Here is a 22483-nt window from a genome sequence, read left to right on the forward strand (position 1 = left end):
AAGATATGGGTGAAGAATGATCAGGGGAAGTTATGGTTGTGAGTGACATGGAATTAGATGAAGAGGCTCACGTTTGCTGAAGAGAGTTTAAATTTGGCTTTTGCTCTTGGAAACGTCAAAATAATCATAAGAAGCACTTGTGCCTTACAGAGCAAATAATCCACAGAGCGTCAGTTTCATTTTGCAAACAGGGTCACAACAGCAGTCAAACAGAAGCCTGAACACCCGAGAGCTAACATACAGGTTCGATAAGATATAACAACGGATTGTGCATGCTGGTGGGGTTTTAAGTCAGATCCACATTGAACCGTGTGACCTACTGGAGGTTTAAGTGGAACCTAAGGAATGCAGCTTTTCCATACAAAACAACAACAACACAAGGACAACAAAGAAAATCAGACTCTGCTGATGTCTATAATACTCATTTGCAGTAAGGCTTTCAAGATACAGAAATTTTTATAGCATTTGTATTTTAAGGATTTAGGGCAAATACATTTTTTTTCTACTCAATAAAAAGAAAATTAGTACTTAAAAGGTTCAAAAATATATCGATTGAGTGATTTTTTTTTTTACATAAATAAATTATATTGATTTTTAGGATTTAACAGCTGAAAAAACCCTTTCTGCTTCCACTGGAGGCAAAACTGAATGAAATGTTAGTTAAATAGAGAGAGCAGCATTTCTAAGAAATCTGTTGTCAGCATTATAGGCTATCTAGACTACAAAGATGTCATTAAATAGGATTTACTCAGTTCTTGGATTCTTTCTTCTTATAGGATCAATTATAGAATTTCTAGTTTATATCTGTGATTCATAAAACTGGGACTCCACTTATTGAAAATACATCTTATTAACTTTTTCAATCATGACTTAACAGACTTCTTTGAGATGCTCATTTTAACATTTACATAATTTATAATTCCAAATGTATAAAAGACAATGACAAAAGCATCATAAATAAATAATGCAAACTGAAAGTTATGTCAAACTTTTGGACCTTCTGATAAATTAGCAAAACTGTAACAGAAACAGAAAAAAAAAATACAGTAAATCGTGACAACAAAAAGTGAAATTGGTACTAGTAACACCTGCCACATTTCCAGGCCCTGTGAGCCCTGCGCCCCCAGAGTGCTGAGCTGAAAACTCATTTCAAGTCTCAAGAGTGAACCGTCCATGAAGAAGACCACCAGCTGGGATGTGATGTGAGTGGTAGGGTGAAAGAAAATGGGAAGCTGAAGTGCTGCTTGGACAGGTTCTTCCCTGCTCAGTTCCTAAATGTGGAGAAGCGAAGGAAGGAGAGAGAATACTGTTGGCTTGCAACAGAGTCTCTGCTAAACTGATCACTGATACAAACAGAGTAGAGAAATAATGGGGAGAGGGAAAAGACTTTTCACAGTTGTAGTGTAAAAGGTGGTGCACATGTTTGCAACCTTAAATAACCCTGATGACAGAGCCTAGCAAGTGGAGCAATTATCTTCTCACAGGCTCTGGAAAGCCTTATTCTTGGTAAAGGAAAGCAGAGAGGCAAATTAGTGGCTAGGAAGTTCTTGGGAGAACGAGGTGCAAGCAGAGTGCTAGTTGTGTGCTGGTGAAGCAGTGTGCGGCTCTCTGGAGTGTGAGCACTTGCCCTACTCTTGTGAAGCTTTCTCCAATCGAGTCATTTTTTCACTGGGGAGAGGGATGATATGTATTCATAAAATAGTGCCTCGTCAGCCAGTATTTCTGTGGGTGTCTGAAAACCAGGAAGGGGAAATATTACTACCAGTAAGGTTCCTGGTTTTTTTTATAAAGAAATCAATATATGTATTTCAACCATTAGTTTATATGCTTCTGACTATACTACTCACCTCATAAAATAGGGACACAATTAAAAAAAACAAAAAACAAACCCAATACACTAGCACTTTCTTTTCCTGTGCTTTTTTGGTAGTTTCCTTATTATATTCTTCCTATTTGACCTAGCTCACACCAAAAAAGAACTCCCTTTGTCTCTCTTCTCTGGCTCTTCATGTCAATTTCTAAACAGCTTCCTTTACCCATTTTCTTCCTCAGGTAAATGAGAAACTTGGAAGGAAAGGGGGTAGGGCGTGTCACCAAGTACTGTATTAACTACGATTGCTGGAATGAACAACTGGATAACAGAAGAATTCTGTGCCTCCTAGACTAGGCAGACAACACTTATCTAATGAAGTGGCAAGACCCTGCAACTATTAACATCTGTTACCACAGTTCTCAGACAGGAAATCAGGTAGGTCATATTACTTATGGAAACACAGGTTCTTATGAAGGTGGAGTAGGGAAGTAACAAACCTTTATGGGATAAGAAACTTACAAGTCACAACAATTTCTTAAATGAAAAAGTTCTAATTGGTGTTGCTGTTTGAGTCTTTGAGTCCCCCTTCCCCACCCCGTGCCATGTGTTCTCTCTCTGGGGGCAAAGGGGTACTGGACTCACTGCAGTTCTGATCATTGCCTGGCTCCTTCTCACATCCAAGAGCAGGCTCTGGATTGGGGTTAGGGTTGTCCCCCTTTGCTTTCTTCTTCTTCCTCTTCTGGCTCTCCAGACTGACTATTTCTGAGTGCCTGGCCTGTTGCATGGCTGGCACAGTCATGCCCATGCCAGGGGAAAGAAACATGGATGGATAGATGAGTCCAGGTGACACTCCTGGGATGAGAAATGGGTTAAAAGCCACAGGATTGCTAGTAGTTATTGCAGGTTCAGACTGATCGGAAAATGGACTAGGACCAGGCTTGTCTTCAGCTAGTGTGTCTGTTTTTACATCGTGGCTACTCAGCTTGTCTTCCACAGTCTTTTCTGTGGCTGCTGTACCACTTTTTGTTGTGCTTGAGAGAGATGCTGGTACAGTGGAGGTGCAGGTGGTTGCCATGGGTGTGTTGAGAAGTCCCCCAACACCAAACATCTGGGGCACGGCGGCCATGCCTGGTAGCATCATGGGTAGCATGCTCAGGGTGCTCTTGACTTCTTCACCTGTAGGCATAGTGGTGAAGCCAGCCGGGAAACCTACCAGCCCCGTGAGGGGGATGCCTGGCATATTTCTCATGTTCTGCAATCCCACCAGGTCCATGCCTGCAATCAGCCCATTCATGAACAGGGGCCCCATTCCAGAGGGAGAGTCTGCCACAATGGTGGGAGCTTTCAGGAGTTCACTCCGAGGCCGCCTCCCCCTCCTGCGGGGGACTGCATCCCGAAGACCAGGCTCTGCCAGGGTGTGATTGAACTTGTTTTCTGGGAGAAATCCCTGGAAAAGGACAAAGAAACACAAAATGCTCACAATTACTGGGCAGCAGCTGGGGGTGGTGGGAGGGGCTCCCAGTGGGAGGAATGTCTCCTGCCCATAGCTCTGTAAGTTTCCTCTCTTAGAGGCTGAGAGCATTTGGTGGCACAGGAACAACTAGGGTATCTGTCACTGCCAAACAGTGCTTTCAGCACTCTCACTGGTAAAAGCAGTGTCCACTGTGTAAAAAGATGGCAGAGCTAGAGTAGAGACTAGTGCTGAAGATGCCTCAGTCTCCTTGAGATTCTTACTGTGTGGTCCCTTCAGCAGTACACAGCATTTACTTTCCTCTTGACCCAGGAAGGTTTATATTGAACGAGCAAAGCAGAGTATACAGGATGGGGTTTTGGAGTCAGAGAGACTACAGCTTAAACCCTGACTTGGCACCCCTCAGCTGTGGGGCTCTGGATGGGTCAGTTTTGGTGAAAAAGGGTGATGATTCTTACTTAAAGTCATTAAAAGTGAAGTGCTTAACACATTACCCAACCCACAGGAAGCACTATTTACTAGCCATGAGTGTGCCCTATCCTCACCTGGATCCCAAGCTCCTGGAGGGCATGACTTGGGGTGCAAGGGGTACAAGTGGGTTGTAGAAATGAAAGAACTCTTCAACACTGCTGGGGAAATGACACCCAAATAAATGGTGACATCTCAAGTCTGGACTCTTCCCCTTCCTGCCCCAGGACTATGCCACACAGTATCACAGGAGAGCAGACTGCCTCAGAGGTGGTAGCAGATTGTAGCCCACACTGTCAGGCAGCCAGGGACTCTGCAGGGTAGTGAGGACACAGCCAGGAACCTGCTCCCCAGAACAAAATGGTCTGGTTGTGGAGAAGTAATTACATAAATTATTGCAATTACAATGGGTTTACCTCAATATTTATTTCACAGATGTAAATCCCTGTATAAAAAGAAACTTGTTTTTCCTACAGAAAGGTGGCGATTTCTTTCAGGATGCAGTGCCCAGTCCCTAGGCCATGGATAACTGCACACCTGTCTATTGCCTTCCACCACCCCTTGCTCTGTCAGTTCATTAAGTAATACAGGATTAGAAGGAGGCCACTAATACTTGTGTTGTCGAGCAGTCGTGTCTTTTTTTTTCACACAGAGAGGGAGTATAAAAGGAAAAAGTCCTTCCCTGTTGGTACATGGCAAGTTGGGTGCCCCTTCCCAGCTACAGAGAAGTATAGCACCTCTCACTGTCTGGCATCTCCTTCCTACAGTCCCATTACAAAGTTAGTGTTAATTTTACCACCTTTTCTCAATTCCAGCAAGGAGAAGTCAGGATGTTGAGTGGCCCCTGATGGGACTGTGATACTGGACAGTGTCTATCTAGGGACACAAATGACCATCAGGTTGGAATGTGGAGATTGCAGAGCAGCATGAGGTGGAAGAGCTCACTAGGCCACCAGCATGGAGGAGCTCATGCACATCTATAAGCTGCATCTGGTGCCTTTTCAGGACTCTCCTTTGTGCAAATGCCTTCCCTTCCTGCAAATCTGGAGTGAGTTCCAAGGCTCCACCAGCTCACAGCCTCCTGTCTTTGAAAATAAGACGTGGAACTTGGCTATACTCCTCAACAGAGCAGACTCTTGGGGCAAGAAAGGAGGTGCAGGTCTTACCCAGAGACACAAGAAGAGCCAGAGAAACCCTATTATAAGGGCTTAGAGTCCTACAAAATATGGAGTGATGTCAGCGAAGCTAAGAATGTCTAAGGGTTGAGACTGGGACTGGCCCTGAGAGCAGTAAAAAATTTACTTGCTACTTTCCTAAGGATTGACTTAGGAACTTTAACTCATAGCTCTGACATTTCTCATTGTTTTCATGTTTCTATTCTCAGAACTATTACAGAACACTCAACAGAGCTCTGCTTAAGGGGCAGTTTTGAGTTATCTGGTCACACTGGTTTCAGGTTATCAGGGAGCTGCAAGGACACGCATGGTAGGCTCCAAGAGAAGAAGCTGCTGGGATATGCTGATTTCCCCACAGGGAGTGGTCAGTACCTCAAAGGGTATTTAGGTAGTAGGGGTGGTGGTGACAGGAAGAGCAGCAGGAGAAACAACAGCTGGCACTAATGACGCATCTGCTGAGTCAGGCACCAATCCTAGGGCTCCACTGTATCATCTCAATTAATCATTATACCTACCCCAAAGTTGGTACTCTCATCAAAGCCTTCTTCACAGAGAACTTATGAGTCTTCAAATATTTCTGTGTACCAGACATCATTATTTTTTAAGTCCTACACTTGTCCTTCAATTTCCCAAAGAATATTCAAGAAAAACCAAGAATATTCAAGAAAGCTTTATGATGGCAACTGTAAGAAAACTTCAAAAGCCCTGGTTTAGTATCATGGAGCTACAAAAACCTCTCCAAAGTTACATTTGGTTCTTTTCCCTTTCAAAATGGAAGGGAAAGGATTGCCCTGGAGCATAAGTGGTAGGGACAGAGCAGGTGAGAGCCCAGGGGCTCTTTACATACCACACAACACCACGTATATCTTTATTCTCAACATGACCAGCCACGAGCAATGTACTAGGCTGGTTTGTCCTGGAGTAAGCTGCACTAGTGCCCACTCTGGTTTTGGGGACAATCACTAGGGAGAAAATCCTACTGTTTCTTGACTAAAGAGATATTAAGACTTGATAGATGGGACAAGGCTAAAAGGACAAGTTTTCATCAGTCTGTTTTAAGCTGATTAATGTAAACCACCTTGTTCTAGGCTAGCCACTCTGTCTGCACCATATAGTCTTGGACAGTTGCTGGTCCATGACACACTCCACTTCAAGGCTTCTCTGAGACCTCTCCCCTACAGCCCACCCACAACTAGAGAAAGGTGCCAGGAAGGCCAGGTTCTCTTATAGCTCTCCCCATAAGTTTCCACTGGGAGGGGCATGTTCCAACTCAGAAGTCCTTCTTTTGGGAAGAAAACAAGTTCAGCACTTGATGAATAATGCCTCTACCTTATTTTCTAACAATCTGCTATGGATCAGACCTTTAACATCATTTAAACTGTTCCTTGTCAGACCATCTGCATCTAGGCAATCATTTAAGACCAGCTGATGTCCCACTGGGCCTTTAGTCTCCCTGCAAGGAGTGTTCCTCAGGCATCATGATGTCAAAAACATTCTTTCTTTGTCCTTGTTGGGGCAGAGAATGTTGAGCCCTGTCAGAAATGAGAACTTGCTATGTAGGTGGAGACTATAGTCTTTAAAGCAGGAAGGCCCAGGTGTAGAGAGGAACTCTTCATCTACAGACAGCAAAAGGAGTGTGGGCAGAGAAGTTGGCGTTTACCACTTCCTGTGGTGGAAAGTCACTCTAGCCACCCAGCTGTTGCCTACCTCAGGGAGATGCCCCTCCCAGCAGCTCAGCGACCACACACAGTGGCCAAATTGGGTTTTGGCAGCTCTCCCTCCTGGTAATCATACCCTGAGAGCAAACCTGCCTCTGCTTCCAGGGGAGGCCTGGAGAGAGAGCAGAGAGAGCAAGGAAAAGGAGAATCCTTATGTTTAAGCAACACTGGAGGCAAAGCTGCTTTCCAGAATTCCAAACAAAGACCATCTTCATCATAGCATTTATTCCAACTCTAAAACTCTTGGGTAGAGGTAAGAGAAGGGTGGCAGTCAGCTTTCTTACTCCTCCTAGGAAGGTCAGTAGGTTCACCCAACAAATACTGAGTGAAGAGACCTAGCACCTAAATGCAGTGGGTGGCTTCTCATTTAGAAATCCTAAAAGCAGAGCATAGCACAAAAAACAGAACTAAAGTCATCTCTAAAAGACATTTTTGGAATGCTTGGTGAAATCTGAATATTGATTAACTATCAGATCTTTTTTTTGTGGTGCTGAGATTGAACTCAGGGCCTTGTGTTTGCTAGGCAGGAACTCTTCCACTTTCAACCTAGACATCAAATCTTATTAATATTAATATGTGTGATAATGGCAATAATTATGTATGAAAATGTTAAGAGATGCATGCTAAAGTATTTAGGAGTAATATGTCATAGCTACAAGTTACTGCTTTGGCTCAGCCAAAAATAAACTATATACATGTAAAACAAATATATATACATATATATATATATAAACTATATGTATGTATACAAATAGCTAATAAGCAACCACTATGTCCTAGGCATTATAGAATTGAGTCCTCCTGCCTTCTGTGCAGCTTTTATTATGCCAAGACTGTGGAGCTTACCCAGCCAAACCACAGTATACATCACAGAAGGGTTATGTAAGTTCCAAAAGAAGGAAGGAGTTCCTTGTGGGATTTTAATCTATAGAAGAATTGTTAGGGTTTTGGCCATTGACGGAACACCATGTCCTTCCAAGATGTGAGGAGGTGAGGGCTATCAGGGGTGATAGGACCAAGCCCTCATGAATGGATTAGTGCCCTTAAGAGAGCTTCGTTTGAGGATATAGCAAGAAGATAGCCGTCTGTATTGGGTCCTCACTGGATACCAAACCTGCAGGCATCCTTATCTTGAACTTTGAGAACTGTGAGAACTTGCCTTCAGAACTGTGAGAATATTGTTTATAAGCCCTTTGTACACCAGCCTCAATGGACTACGAGTTTCTATAGGAAAGAAAGGGCAGCACATCCTGGCAGAGTCACATACCAGAAAGACTTGTGGGAGACATGTGGCTTGCATGTGGCCCTGTACTTGTTGGGAAGGCTGAGCAACCCTGAAGACCAGGTGGACAAGTTCCTGTTTTTGACTTCCTGCAGAAAAAGGGCCTAGGAGGCAGAGAATGTGTTTATTTAACAAAGGAGGGAGATGAATCTTGGGGAAGAGACTGACTTGCAAGAAGAGTTTAGAAATGGTTTTTCTGTCAAGGGGTCAGTATCTGAAGAAGTGTGATAAACATTAATTTTCCACATAGGAAAACTGTTAGAGAGAAATCAGAAGGCCAGGGAAACCACAGCTATTTGACAAGTCTGTAAACCACAAAAGAGCTCAGGGTCTACAACCAGGCAAGAATTGGAGGCCTTTACCTGATGAATTCACTGAGACACTCCATGCCGAGGCACAATGGAAAGGTTGAGGAAAAGCAGACAGGATAAAGATAGGAGCTGGATTAGCTCTTCAGCATGTCAAAGAAGAGGGTGTTAAAAGATATTTTCTGAGAATAAAGCAACAGCAGGGAAAGAAGAACACACAAAGTGTGACACACTGGAGGATTGGCCCAGGCCTTCCCCCAAGTGACTGGTGGCAGTTAATGCAGATGAGCAAGAGCAGTTGTCTGTGGGGTTGAGCGAGAGCAGTTGTCTGTGGGGTTGCTGCTTTGTCAGTGACAAAGTTCCTTGGGGACATTAAATAACAACTCCTTTTTGCACAAGGAGGAAAAGATGAGGGTGGGTGGTCTTCTGCAGCTAACATAAGAAATCACACTTAGGCAATCCCACGAAGGAGGGACATCATATACAGGGAAGCTGCAGCTGGCAGGGTGCTGAAGAGACAGTGTTCTGGAGAATTTGAGTTTATGAACAGCCTGGGGGACCTTCAGATTTGGGCAGGATGCACTATGAGGAGGTTAAAAGCTCACTAACATGCAATTTGCCCATGCAGTTTTCAGGGAAATGCCACTGCTGCCCCCTAGAGGTTTGACTTTTCTATTCCAAATTGGTATGCATCTGTAAACTATAATTAACTCATACTTGTTACGCTTCAAATATTGTGCAGATGTCTTTGAAGTCCCTTCTAGTCTCATGATTTCTATAATAGAAAAAGGGCAGTGCTCAGAGTCAGCTGTTTTTCATTGTCAGCGAGGAAGCACTAGGAAGAAATGTCTTAGATGATAGTCAAAAAAACATAGATAAGAAAGGAAAATTTCCCATGGTGACATTTGTTAAACACTAGAAACAGGGCTTCCCTTGTAATTACAAATATGGAAAACAAAATAAAACATAAAAACCAGCCAAGCTTTGGGAATGGTTTCACCAACAGTTTAAGAGGTAAAGGGAGAAAACAAATGGCCACAGGACCCAGTCACACTGCTGCTCAGCAATGCCCAGGTACCACTGATTGCTGTTGGTCAACTTTTTGCGCTGCCCAGCTATCCACTTTCCAGTTGGAGCTTTCTCTCAAATGTGCAAGGTGCGGCTTAGCCTTGGTCTGACATCCATGGCCCTCTTCCTACCCTTAGTCCTGGCTCCTTGGGTACAGCAGGAACCCTCTCTTCTCCACTCAGAGAGCTGACGTCTAATTTTCCAGGTTCTTTACAGCGTGGCCTCCTCTGCTTTGGTTTGTCTGAAAAACTCTAGGAGGCAAATGGAGACCAATATTACAGAACATTCTGGCACAGTCTTCTAAAGAGGGTGGTGCTTTTCAGCTGTTTTTGTTCTTTTCTCATTGATGGCATCCTGCACAGGACTTCAGCCTTCACATAAGCACCTTGACGCACCCTTGTTCCTATAGTAAACTGGGCCCTGGCCCTCCAGACTGGAGTCCATGAGCTGACCCACCAGCTTCCCAGGCCACTGCTGAATCCCTGACCTTCTCTTCCTTGGATTCTCTCCCCAATTCTACCTCCTTGGTTGGCTCTATCTGTCTTAGCACAGTAAGCACCTGAGAATTCATTCTCTTCTTTTCATCTTATTAGTCAGATGAGCCCAGGACAAAGACACTGGTGAGGTAGATGAGAAAATGAGACAAGAAAAATCAAGACAAAAATATCAGTACCCGGGAGCCCTTCTAAAGATTCCTAACTGGAAGGACTTACAGCAAAGGCAGCAAGATGACTTGAAGGGAAAGACTCAAAGTAATAACTGTAATCCAAGAATAGAGCTCCTCCAACCAAGTAGTAATACATTAACTTGTAAAATTTTCATCCAATGGCAGAGTTTAGAAGCAAGTCTTCAGATTACTCTGTGAGTTTATGATACTATGTTGTCACTTTGGGGAAAGTGAGGGGACTGAACTTTGGTAAGTTCTGTCCTCTCAAGATTTTACATGTCTATTTCTTAGCACAGTATTCTGACACAAGCTGTAATTTCTGTTCCTGGAGGATTTAACCAAAATTTAAAATTTAAAAAACCAGTTTTAAAATAATGTCAGGCAACACAGATTTCACCCAAACAGCTTCTACCTGTTTTCCTTCAGTAGGTACTGATTAAAAACAACTACAGTTAACAGCAGCATTAGGCAGCACCAACAGCACTTACTGCCCCAAAGCTGGGAATGTCCAAAGAGTAGTCAGCTTGCTGCCGCAGCCAGTCAAGCAGGCTCTTGCTGGGAACAGCTTTCTCGGCCTGGCTGTTGGTTGCTGCTGCTGGCTCGGGGGTTGAGGTAGCAGGTCCCAGCCCTTCAGGATGTGTAGTGCTCAGATTGACCTGCCCTGGGTCTTCATGGACTTCCTGGATAAAGGAAAAATGAGTATCTATCTTAATCACGATAGAATAAAAACTAGTTCCTAAAAGTTGAACACATTACGTGTTCTTTGAAGCTTTTCATGTCTTCCCCCACCCAATTAGAATCCCTTTCTCTCTTGATTTGCCTTTGCTCCCACAATACTAAGAGTTTCCTCATCTGAGTGTTCTTCTTCCACTGTCTATAAAGCAAACTTTAACTCCACCCTAAATGCTCCAATTCAGTCTACTGAATACTGCTGACTGTCCCAGGCAACAATGGCTATGCTAGCTCCTGTACCCAGAGCACTTTGTTCACAAAATGAACATTTCTCATGTTCCAGAAATGCCACACTGAGATTTGCTTACCTGGTTTGGATGCTTGTCTAACTCATCTCTGAAATTCCATCATTTATAATGAAATTTACTTATAAAATACTATGTCAGTGCTAAGGAAGTGTTTGCATCAACAAATTTTAAAAATATTCAGAGGTCAAGAAAAAAAAGATTTTTTTAACCAGTTATTATTCTACTGGGATTCTGTGATTCCCAGAAATTGGGAAATTGTGGCTGGTTTCTAAAACCACAATCTATTAAAATTAGCTTGTAGGAACCAAGTATGGTGGCACATGGTGGCACATAGTCCAAGCTGTTTAGGAGGCTGAGGAAGGAGGATCACATGAGCTGACATAGTTTAGACCAGCCGAGGCAACACAGGGAGACCCCCATCTCAAAAAAATGTTAATAAGATTTACTAAAAAATTCAAAATACTAGAATAATTTAAAAAATTAAGTTTATTTGGGCAAAAATCAGTCACTTCAGCTTCTCAGATTATATACAAAGTCTAAAGAGGAGGACATATCCCAAGTAATACACTTAGCTGTAAAATTCTCAGATCTATAGAACAAGGTCTTTAAGTTTTGTTTCCTACCCTATCACTACTCAGCAGCTGGATGATTTTGAGCAAATTATTTAATGCTTCAGTTTCATCATCTATAAAACACTGATCTTCACAGTGTGGTAGTTGTGAGGATCAAATAGGACAACCATGAAAAACTCTCAATACTGCCTGCCATATAGTAGGTAATAAGTACTGGTTATTATTTTTAAAATAAGAAAACATGAAATGTGATACTTGTTTTGGGGCTCAAAATCTGGTAGATAAATGGGAAAACTCAAAATACAACATTAAGTGCTAAGCAAAGTCTAAAGGAAGCTGGATTTCTCTTGCCTAGGCACACAGTTTCTGACCTCTTCCATTGTTTATGGTGAGCTGTCTTAACTGTCCTCTCCAGGAATCTTCATAGCAACCCTCTGCAATAGCTTTACAGAGGAGGAGAGTGAGGTTCAGCAGCTTGCTCAGTATCAGGCAAGAGAGCCAGGACCAACATTCAGCTAATCCTGACTCCTGTTCTGTCTCCTACACCTTAGCTCCTGGATAGCCTCACCATGTGGTAGAAATGCTGCTGCAAACCCAGTGCTATTGTCTTGCTTTGCTTGTTTAATCGCCAGTGGCTCTTCTCACACTCTGGAGGATTTGGGCTGTTTCTATTTGAAATGACAAGACCTCCTGTTATTTTCCAGGCTGTATGCAGATTAAGGGCCATTAATGGGTAGTATCTACTGAGTTCTAGAAAAGAGGAAGGGCATCTTATAATGACAGAAAATAAGTAGGACAATTGAAATAGGGAGGAAAGATCTATAAACCAAAATACTAGTGTCTGAGGAAGAAGGTTTGTGTCTATGTAAGAAGGTCATGATTTTTACTCAGTGTCCTCATATACCTACCAAGATTCCTGCCTGAAGGGTTTGCTCCTTCAAAAAGATGAGGTCCATTCCTCCTTCAATATGTTTCCGTCTCCCTCTTCGCCTCCTTGTGGCAGCATCGTCTCTTCTGAGGCTTCCGTTGACAATCTGTCCAGTCACTGGATGGATCAAGCCAGCTTGTAGAATCCCAGACAAGTCCATGCCGAGGGCTCCTTGAAGTGAACTGATAGCCCCAATCTTAGGGGTGTTGGCACTCACTGGGAAAGGGGATGTGGCTCCTGGGGACCCCTCTGATGAGCAGGAGAGGTCTATAGCTGACTCCCCATGCCAGCCATTGAGGATGATGGGAGGGTGCCCATGAGTGGCAGAGAACTGTTCTAGGCTCCGAGCCTTGGCATCCCTCTCCACCTCAAACTCATAGGGACGTCTGTGCTTCTGTTCATCTTTAGTGAATACTGGAGCTAAGAAGCTCTCCTGTGAACACACACATGGCAAAAGGAATTTGAATGCTACTTCTGTGGTTGAATGCCAGCTCCTTCTCCAGGCCTGATTTCCTCATGCCTCCTATTATTTCTAGTCATCTTCTTAGAAGTTCTTTGAACTCAAGCCTCCTCAAATGTTAGTCGCAAACCACCTGAATGGCTTGTCTACTTCAGTGGGCCTAGGGCAGAGCCCAAGAGCCTGCATTTTTAGCAGGTTTCCAGATGCTGCCAAAGCTGCTAGTCCATGGACTGCACTTTGCAGTAGCAAGATTATGACTCGGGGATTCTCAGCCTTAGCTGTGTATCAGAATCATGTGGGAAGCTAATAATAATAATAATTAAAAAAAAAAATCCCAATACCAGGCCATACCCCAGACCAGTGAAATCAGAATCAGTAGCTTTTCAAGGTCCCCAGCTGATTCTAATGTGCGGTCAAGTGAAAGCCACTGTACTAAAAATTTACCTCAAATGAAACCATTCACCTTTCACAGAAAAGCTCACTCCTGAATTGATTTCCTAATTTCTATCAGTTGTCACTGTTCTCTCCATTATCGAAGGGTTGAAAGACATCTGTCCCCTCATGCCTCCTTTCCCTTATTTACTAGGCCTCAAATCATCCTTGCCAAATCTGTCCCTTTCTTTGTTAGTTACTCTGTCTAACCTATAGTCTAAAACCTTCTCTCTGTATCAGTTCCCCGTTTGGCCCTTGGTCGAGGCACTCTTTGCTTCTTCCATCACCTCGTCTGCCAGTCTGCAGACTCCAGTTGAGCTACAAACCCCTGCTTTCACCATGTACTTCTCTGCTCTAAAGCTTTTAATAGCTCTCTACAGACTATATGATTAAGTCGAAATTCCTCAAGTGATACTAACTGCTCAATAAAAGATCTCCATTTAGTAGATATTTGTTGAATGAATAAGAAGTGGGGTGTGGCCACCATTCTTTGCTTTGCAGTAGACTCCATCCTTATGCCTCACCTTCTGGATCTGGGTTGTCAACACTGCCCCATTGCTGAAGCTGTGTTCTGCTGCTTCTGGCTCTGAGAGGCTATTTCGAGAACCAGCATTGCTGGTTAAGATGGAGGTGGGCAGTGTGCCCGAGGGCTCATATTGCTGGCTTGAGGGCCACTTCCCCTTTAACACCACGTGGCAGATATTATCTAGGCGGTTAATTATCACACGGTCCTGGGAAAAGGATAACAGATCTGAGGAAGAGGCACCCAAATTCACAAAGTTATCTAAATTCACAAAGTTTCTTGAGATTAAGGGTCAAGTTCTTTCACCAGAAAGAGTTGACTGGAAAAGAGCATGCAAACATACTTTATAAGCCTAAAAACAAACTTCATAGTCTGGATGATGAAGATTAAATTCCCTGCTATAAATATGAGGACAACTGACACTTTCATATTATGGTTTAATTATATATTATTAATGTATAAATGTTATATAAGTAATACATATATAACTATGTTATATAATTAATACAAACATGGAACATTTGAGTTTGTTTTATAGAAATATTTTAAAAGTTTTGAAATAAAAGAATCAAAGCTGAGAATGTTCAGATGGAGGATGCAAGCTCTGGGAGATACCTTTGGCCACTCAGAGAAGGAATAGAGGGTTTTCTCCTGAAGCAGCTGAGCAATGGTGGGAGCCCGAGTTTCCTGAGGGTCGTCTCCAAGGTCTCCTGCAATACCTGAAGCTGAGCTCTTGCTCTCTTCTTCAGAGTATTTCCCTAGATAGTCTGGAAAAGAAGGTTTAAAAAACCCACTAGGCAATTGGGAAACAGTAATGATCTGAGAGATTAGGAGATCAAAATTTGTCTTTTCTGTTTTTCTTAGCCCATTTTGTGCTAATTTATTTTAAACTATTACTTATCATATCTCCTATTTTCAGGAGAATCAAATTAGTTAAGCCATAAAAGCAAATCCTGCTTTATGGTTACCAATCAAGTTGTGGACTAAGACACTGCATCCACATCTTCATGACAAAAAAAAGAGAAGGAAATTTCTCTGTGTATCCAAGAGAAAGAGGAGATACCATTTCTCATTGGTATAGTGGAAAAGATGAAAATGACAATTATAATACTTTGACATTTGAAGGGACAGTCTACAAGTATGAAATGTAACACAGCAAGATTAATGAGAAAGGATGAAACTTAACAAAGGTAAAAGAGACCTGATTCATATAAAAAATGAAAATAAACTGGAACACTTCTATTACTTCACAATTTTCCATTACTTAAAAAAAAAGAGAAATGTAATTCATTCTTTCAAGCTTAAGTAATGGTAAAAGTTAATTAGCAATGTGGATGGATCTTCAAATATCCACTTACCGGTAATGCCAGAGAATGAACAGACGGCAGTGAACACCCAGGGTAGAAAAGATATGGACCTCTCTTCTAGGTGAAAAGACACCAATGTCTGTCTACCCTTGGACATGTGGACTTTACTTCTGACTGTGTGGCAAGTCTCCTATGGACCTGTGGAGACCCTTTACTATGAATGCACCTTGCTAGGCCTGGTGGACTCAAGGACAAACAAGAGAAATGTGGCCTGATCTTCACGGTTCTTACAGCCTCATAGGGAGAGACAGGAAAACAGTAACAGTAAAGGAGTAACTATAATTATAAGCTGTGACAGTGCTTTAAAGAGAAGGAAATGTGTAGGGCATGGTGGTACACCTGTAATCCCAGTACTGGGAAGGCTGAGGCCAGGGGACTGGGAGTTTGAAGCCAGCCCAGGCTACACAGGAAGCTCCAGGATAGCCTGGACTACATTGTGAAACCCTGCTTCAAAAACAAACAAACAACAACAACAACAACAGAGAGAGGGAGAGAAGGAGGAAAGAAGAGGGAGGGAGAGAGAGAGAAAGAGAGAATATGAAACAAGGTCCATGATAGGGAATAAATAAGAGGGAAGGATCTATCTAAGTAGGCTAGTAAAGAGAGAACACCCCTGAAGATGAGAAGGCAATGGGGAAAGGTTATTTTGGACATGCTGAAGAACCAAGACAGGCAGGAGCAAAGGATAAAGATGAGGCTGGGGGAGGAAGTCATACAGATCATCCTGAGTCCCCTAAAGTCTTGACAGAAAATGAGATTTTGTTCTGGATTCAACAGAAGCATCACTGAGAGGTTTTAAGCAGAGGAGCCAGGAAGATGGGGGTGGTGGTGGTAAGATGGGGTTGTGGGTATGTATTTGTGTGGGGTGTGCTGGCTTCCCTAACAGAGGAAGCAGTGAGCCACTGCTCTTTTAGGATTATAGGATTTCTAGTCTCCAACCATGGTGTATGTCCTTATAGCACTTATCTCACACCAGTTGTGTATGGAAGACCCCCTCCGTGGTCTGTAAAAGCATTGGTGCATAGGTACCTACCCACTCAGTGGATAAATAAGATCCAGCAATTACAAGCTTATTACCTGGTTCACTGATCTTCTGCCCTGCCACCAAAGAAGGGAAGGAGGAATTTTTCTTCTCCAAATCATATTCATTCTGTGCTCATTTGGGTGTCTTGAGTTTCCAATGACTGATTATTTGGTGATTTTTCTCCACAACAGGGTTCAAACAATGTGGACTTTATAATTTGACACCTGGTAATGATCCTTGTTGGACTGGGGTTAGGAGGAAGCCTGAAGCATGGTTTTGTAGACAGGCTCCTCCTGGGCTGCCTGGACCACAAGTCCATCAGTCCTTATCCTAGTTAGTGTGTAACTGTTCTTTCCTAAGATAGTCACGAATCACAGTGAGCAAACCAAAGATGGGAAATTTAAAAATAAAAAGCTAGGTAACTCAAGGAAGTTGGGCCTTACTCCTGCCTCTATATAGAATCACTGCCCCAGAGAAAAAGTGGTGGTGCTTATTTCACTAACTGAGGGCCACAACTAGCACCAGGCAAACACCAACAGGTTGTTTTCTGGTTTTGATATGGGCAAGAATAAATGCACTATTTTTGCTCATATGCCCTCTTAGATGTGAAGAAATAAAAGTAAGTTAAAAATCACTTGTTGTCGTCCTTGGGATCCCTTATCATTATATTTATATTCCCAAAAAGCATAAATTTTAGGGTCATTTAAATTGTTTTTCTTTGAAAAAACTTTTTTGAAGTTCCTTCTAACTTGAACCCTTATCTAAGATTTCGCTATTTAAAAAGCTCACATTGTAATTTTAGTTGTAATTTTTGTGTTTAGTACTAAAAGGAATCTAACCCAAATGCCCCAACATTAAAGCACAGGGTTCTGATGAATATATAAATAACAGCTGCTTTTGTTCAGCTCAACAAAGGCCAATTTTCTTGTATTTTTGGAGTTCCTGCAAACTAATAGAACTCTTGTTAACTGCAGGTCTCTCCTGTACCAAAACTGTTCTCCTTTAACTAGCCTGAAGCACCTGACTAAGTGCAAGAACACACTGCTTCCCTGGGCACCAGACACTGCATCTATTGCATAAAAGCACAAAGTTCCTACCAGATTACACATGGCTAATGGAGCACAGGTACCATGACTATCTGTAATCATCCTCAGCTTTTGGGATAACCACAGCTGAGATATACTGTCTAGTTTTCAGACAGAGGTCTTTGTTTTCTGGCTTTGGTGGGTAGGTGCAGAAGTTGTGACTACTAGTGACCATTTCCCCCAACTTATCCCTCTTTCCTATAATATGAAGATTGGCTTATCCAGAATCCCACAGCTTTTACATACCTTGACTAGGGCAGGTTCCATCATAATCATCTTTATTCTCAAAATCCATGTCTTCTGACTTGGGTTCACTTCCCTCAGAAGTATATATGGAGAAACCTTTTTTCCCTTCTGCACTTTCTTTCCAAGGTTCTTTTACAAGTTTCATTTTAAATGACTCTGATGGAACAGCAGTGGGCTCCCCTTCCAATGTAATATTATTGGCTTTGCTTCTGTACAAGTCTGGGGTATAAGCCTTCGGTTTTTCCACTTCAAATTCCTCACTCCCATGTGCCCACCTCTCCATGTGTTTGCACTGGCATTGACAGGACCCTGGAGGAAAGGCCCTCTGTGGTCCAGGAGTCTGGCTTACTGTCTCTAGGCTTCCTTTCTTGCCTTCATCCAAATGGAAGCCTCGGCTCTTTCCTCTTGGGATGTTAGTGGTGGGTTCAGTGAAATGCAAAACCTCTGGCCTCTTTCTGGTGCCTGCTATCATGGTTAAAGTTTCTTCCTCATTTTCCTCCTCTTCCTCCTCCTCATCACTCTGGTTCTGACTCAATATCAATTTACTTTCTAAACTTTTGCTTTCTAATAAATCAATTAATTGCTGGTCTGATGAGAGGTTTCTTTTGGAGTCACAGACACTAAGACTGCACAGATCTACAAACCCAGTTTCATTTCCTGCATCAAAGGTAGAGGAAGTTAAGCATTTGGCTTCTAGCAGCTCCAGGCTTTCAGGTCTCTGTTCTGTCTCACTGCAGCAGGGCTCTCCTTCCTTTGAAAGAGATATCAACGAATGTTTGCCATTTTTAATGTTCAATTGAGCTACTCCTGCTTCTAAGCTACCCATCAGTGAGGGGCTTGAAGCTATTTCTGCCTCATGATCACCAGGCTGGCAGCTCCCATCTTTGCTGATTGAGATGGCAATGGCATCTTTCCTGGATTCTGTGTTGGTATTTGGCTCTCGGCTCAGCCCCTTCTTACCATACAATATGTTTTCCAAGGACCCAGGCAGCAGACTTTCATCATGGTTGATGGAAATGACATCCTGAACTTTAGAAATAAAGTTTTCACAAGTCACATCAGTTAAGCTGCCCCCAGGCAGACCTCGATAATCATCTCTGCTTTCTATTTTCACCAGATTCTCAGGTTCACTTCCAAGGGACTCTGAAGTCTTACTCATTTGAGTATAGGTAAGAGATTCATATAGTTTGGAGTTGGTCTGGTAAAGGCAACAGAGACTTCCTGTTGCCTGAGTGTCAGTTCTTTTATGCTGGGCATAGTTTCTATAGGCATCCAGAAAGGACAGCTGAGGGTCATTCATGATGTAATAGTCAGTGCGGTTGAGTCCATGTTTGGCAGTGCCGATGAGCAGGTCTCGATCATGCTTCCCACATTCCCACCAGACTGGGAGGTAGAGGCTGGGCCTACAGAGCTGGAGGCGCTCATGCAGCTGAGGACACCTGAGCACCTGCTCGCGAACTTTCCGTAATAGTTCAATGCGGTATAGAGTTCTTGCAGCCCTCTCTTCAGTGATGGGTTCAACATAGACAGTGGTATCGGGGGAACCTGGAGAGAAGAAGAAACACAGACCTTATCACATAAGGTGTTTTTGGATACTCTCTGCCCCCTGCCCCCATCCCTGAATCTTTGGTTTTATAGTTCAGCTCCCTGGCTTCTCAGCATGGCAGTTTTAGGTGTGTGGGCCCCTGCTAAAAGAAAAATGGTCAAGGGTGACCAAGGAAAGGTAAAACAAGTGTAGGAAAACACCGTTTCTGTAAATAATACTATGTGTGCTCCACACTAGGTACTTTACATAGGTTATCTAGTTCTTACAAAAACTCTGAAATATACTATACCATTCCTTTTTTTTTTTTTTTTAAAGGGACTAGGGTTTGAACTCAGGGCTTTATGCTTGCAAAACAGATGCTCTACTGCTTGAGTCATACTGCCAGCCCATTTTGGAGATGGGGTTTTGGAAACTATTTGCCTGAACTGGCCTCAAACTGCAATCCTCCTGACCTCAGCCTCTCAAGTAGCTAAGATTACAGGTGTGAGCCACTGGTTTCCAGCTATCATTCTGTTTTAAGGATGATAAGACAGGTTCAGATAAGCTAAGTTGCTCAAAGTGACAGACAAGAATTCAAATCTTGGCAGTATGATTCCAAAATCCCGATCTTTCCTATATATATTGTTGGGGGGGGAAGGTGGAGAAAACAGGATGTCTACATGCTGTTATCCATGCCCAGAACCCATGCCAGGTAGGCTCAATGCTTGTTTCAGCTTTCCTAACAGCTGGTCACATGGCCCAGAACAAGTTTATCTACAAATATGAGGCTAAAGGGGAAACCTGAAGGCAGCTGTTGAAAATGCCAGTCAATTTCAGAAGGACTCTCTATAGGGATCAGGAGATATTTAAATAACATCCACTTATTTTCTATAAGTCAAGACATGAGAAAATGTTTAAAGTTATTAAGATTTCATCTGAGGAAGGTGTGAAGTTCAGAGTAGGATATATCTCAATGTGAAAATTATAGGTTTTTTTTTTCCCCTTCTAAAAAGTAGTTAATGGCACTCTCTCAGTATTTCTGTGAGGTTTTAACTGAATTTCAACTTCCACTGCAGTTATATCATTTGGGAAGCATTTTGTTTTACTGAGGGTGGGCCTGATTAAAAGTTCATGCATTTCTAAGAACTTTCTTGTGTTTATATGAATTCCTCAGATAGGATCCACTTTCACAGTTATAGCTAAAGTAATTCTGAAACTTTAATATTACCATGTTCTTTTCCCATTTCACTGACAATATAGTGACAAAGAGTTTTCTCACCACCATCTTTCCATGCAGGCAGACGACAGACATTCCGGCACATGGCCACAAAACTATGGAAATAGTGTTCCAGGTTCTCATCTGACTTCTTGTCTAAACGGGAAATGATGCGGAACTGTGTCCAATCGAAGGTTTTCTTTTCTTGATCATAAACAACGCCAAAGGAAGACACTGTTCTATAGAAGTCTGCTTGCTCTCTCCTAGTCCACCTTGGGATTTAATCAGAGCGGGAAAGTGAACTGTTTTTTTATGAGACAGGGTCTCGCTATATAGCCAGGCTGGCTTTGAACTTGAGATCCTCCTGCCTCAGCCTCCTGAGTCCTGGGTTTAAAGGCGTGTGGCACTTTCAAGCCATCAAATTTTAGGAATTATCTAGTTAACTTCAGCTTGTAGGAAATAAGGATTTAAACAATATTATATATGCTTAAATATCCTGCCCTACCCCCATGATAGCACAGAATGATAATCCTGGAGGGATCTTCCAGACCATTAAATTTAACCTCTTTATCTTACAACAAGGAAACTGGAGCTGAGAAGATAAATGCTACCTCAGTGTACACATCCTGACTCCTCACTGGCCTTTCACCTTTCTTCTTGCTTTTATATCGGTTGGCTGCCCATGTCAATTGTCTTCGCTGGGACACAAAGTTCCTCTAGCTTTTATATTTCACAGGATTAAGATAATGACTTAAGAGAGTGGGATAATAACTTGCCACCATAGTTTTACAGGGGTTCTTGGGCACAGTGCTCTCCAACACAGCTAGGAATGGGGGTGAGGTGTGGGGTTAGTGGAAGAGTGGAAGAGTGAGCAGCAGAAAGCTTCTCTGCAGCTGTATCAGATGGGAGAAATATTTTACCTGAATTACCAAATTTCATAAAGTTAGAATGAATATAGAGAAGTAACTGGATTTGCTATATGGTGTTCCTGTAATGGATGCTTCAATGGAAGGACAGAGAGATTAAAGACTCAAAGAATTGCAACTTCACTGATATGTTCATTCTTAACCTATGTTAGCTTAGTGTAGCCTTTTTAGCTTAATTCTCAGATAAGCAGTAACTATTGATAATTTATACCTTCTTTTGGGCTTGCATTTTATAGTATTTATTGCCTTTAAAGGTTTGATAAAGACTTGTAACTATAATAAGACAGATTCAATTCCTTCTGTTGCTGTAAGAACCAGAAGGTTTGAAATGGTCTGATATATGATATATCCCCAGTGACTAGGGTCTGACTTAGGGAAAAATGTCAAGTTGGAAAGACATAAAAGTAGGAATTGTGAACAGAGTCCCAGATCTCATTAGATACCACATTGGAAGCTGCATTTAATGAATTCTGGAGACAATCTGAGAACATAAACACTTGCCTTGTAGCTATAACATTCCCTATTATCACCTTTTCCCACAGAACAGTTCAGTGTGCCCTCTGGCCCTTGGTTTTTACCTCTTCTGGGCTTCCTTGTTGATGAGATCCATTTCTGAGGTTCTCCTGAACAACTCCTCCTGAACCCAGTATCCTTGGTTACCTGGTCCCAAGATTTCAGGTCGACAGAGCTCCTTGCGGTTGCAGCGCTGGTAAATTGTGACCAGACGCCGGAGACGAGCTGTGAGAGCAGATGAAACTGGCCAGAGCGATTTGTCTGGGTCGGAGCCATCCTGGGCTTCAAACATCAGCGAGGACATTAGTATTTACAAGCAGAAATGAAATAAGAGTGACTTTTGTTTTGTTTTATTAAACACAAAGCTGCTTGAGCTACTTAAAGAAGTTGCTGCTTTAAAGATCAGCCATCAGCCTAGGAGGGAAGGTACTGCTGAAGGGCTATAATTCTGCTTTGGAAGCAGCTTTATGTTGCAGAAGGACTGTTACCACTCAAATACACATATCCCTTGTTGGGGGCAGAATTGCTTTACAGCACAGGAATGGGCACACTCTCTATTGCTTTTTTCACGTAGAACTATAGGCTCCTGTATAATTAGTCCTTTGAAATGCCAAGTGTTTGTTAAGTTTGAATTCAGACAATGCAAATACAAAACAAACAAAAACCTAAGCTTGCAACTTTTCTCAAAAAATAAAAAATCCCAATGAAATAATAAT

General features: G+C 42.5%; 1 protein-coding gene across 4 annotated transcripts in view; it reads right to left on the reverse strand.

The window, feature by feature from the left end:
- Positions 1-384: 384 nt before the first annotated feature.
- The window catches only part of Chd6 (chromodomain helicase DNA binding protein 6), a 190622-nt gene continuing 168523 nt past the window's right edge, over positions 385-22483 (reverse strand). For 2 of the 4 annotated variants that reach the window (XM_020187192.2, XM_074074778.1), the window contains 9 exons: positions 21833-22049; positions 20392-20600; positions 17588-19132; positions 14481-14632; positions 13867-14073; positions 12431-12883; positions 10459-10650; positions 9435-9554; positions 385-3260 (listed from right to left, as the gene is read on the reverse strand). In XM_020187192.2, coding sequence (XP_020042781.2) covers positions 2364-3260; positions 9435-9554; positions 10459-10650; positions 12431-12883; positions 13867-14073; positions 14481-14632; positions 17588-19132; positions 20392-20600; positions 21833-22049 — 3992 coding nt within the window. In that variant the 3' untranslated portion in view covers positions 385-2363. The remainder of the gene's footprint in view (positions 3261-9434; positions 9555-10458; positions 10651-12430; positions 12884-13866; positions 14074-14480; positions 14633-17587; positions 19133-20391; positions 20601-21832; positions 22050-22483) is intronic. The other 2 variants (XM_074074779.1, XM_074074780.1) reach the window with 2 other exon arrangements.

The sequence above is a fragment of the Castor canadensis genome, chromosome 5, assembly GCF_047511655.1.
Source record: "Castor canadensis chromosome 5, mCasCan1.hap1v2, whole genome shotgun sequence".
Taxonomy (NCBI): Eukaryota; Metazoa; Chordata; class Mammalia; order Rodentia; family Castoridae; genus Castor; species Castor canadensis.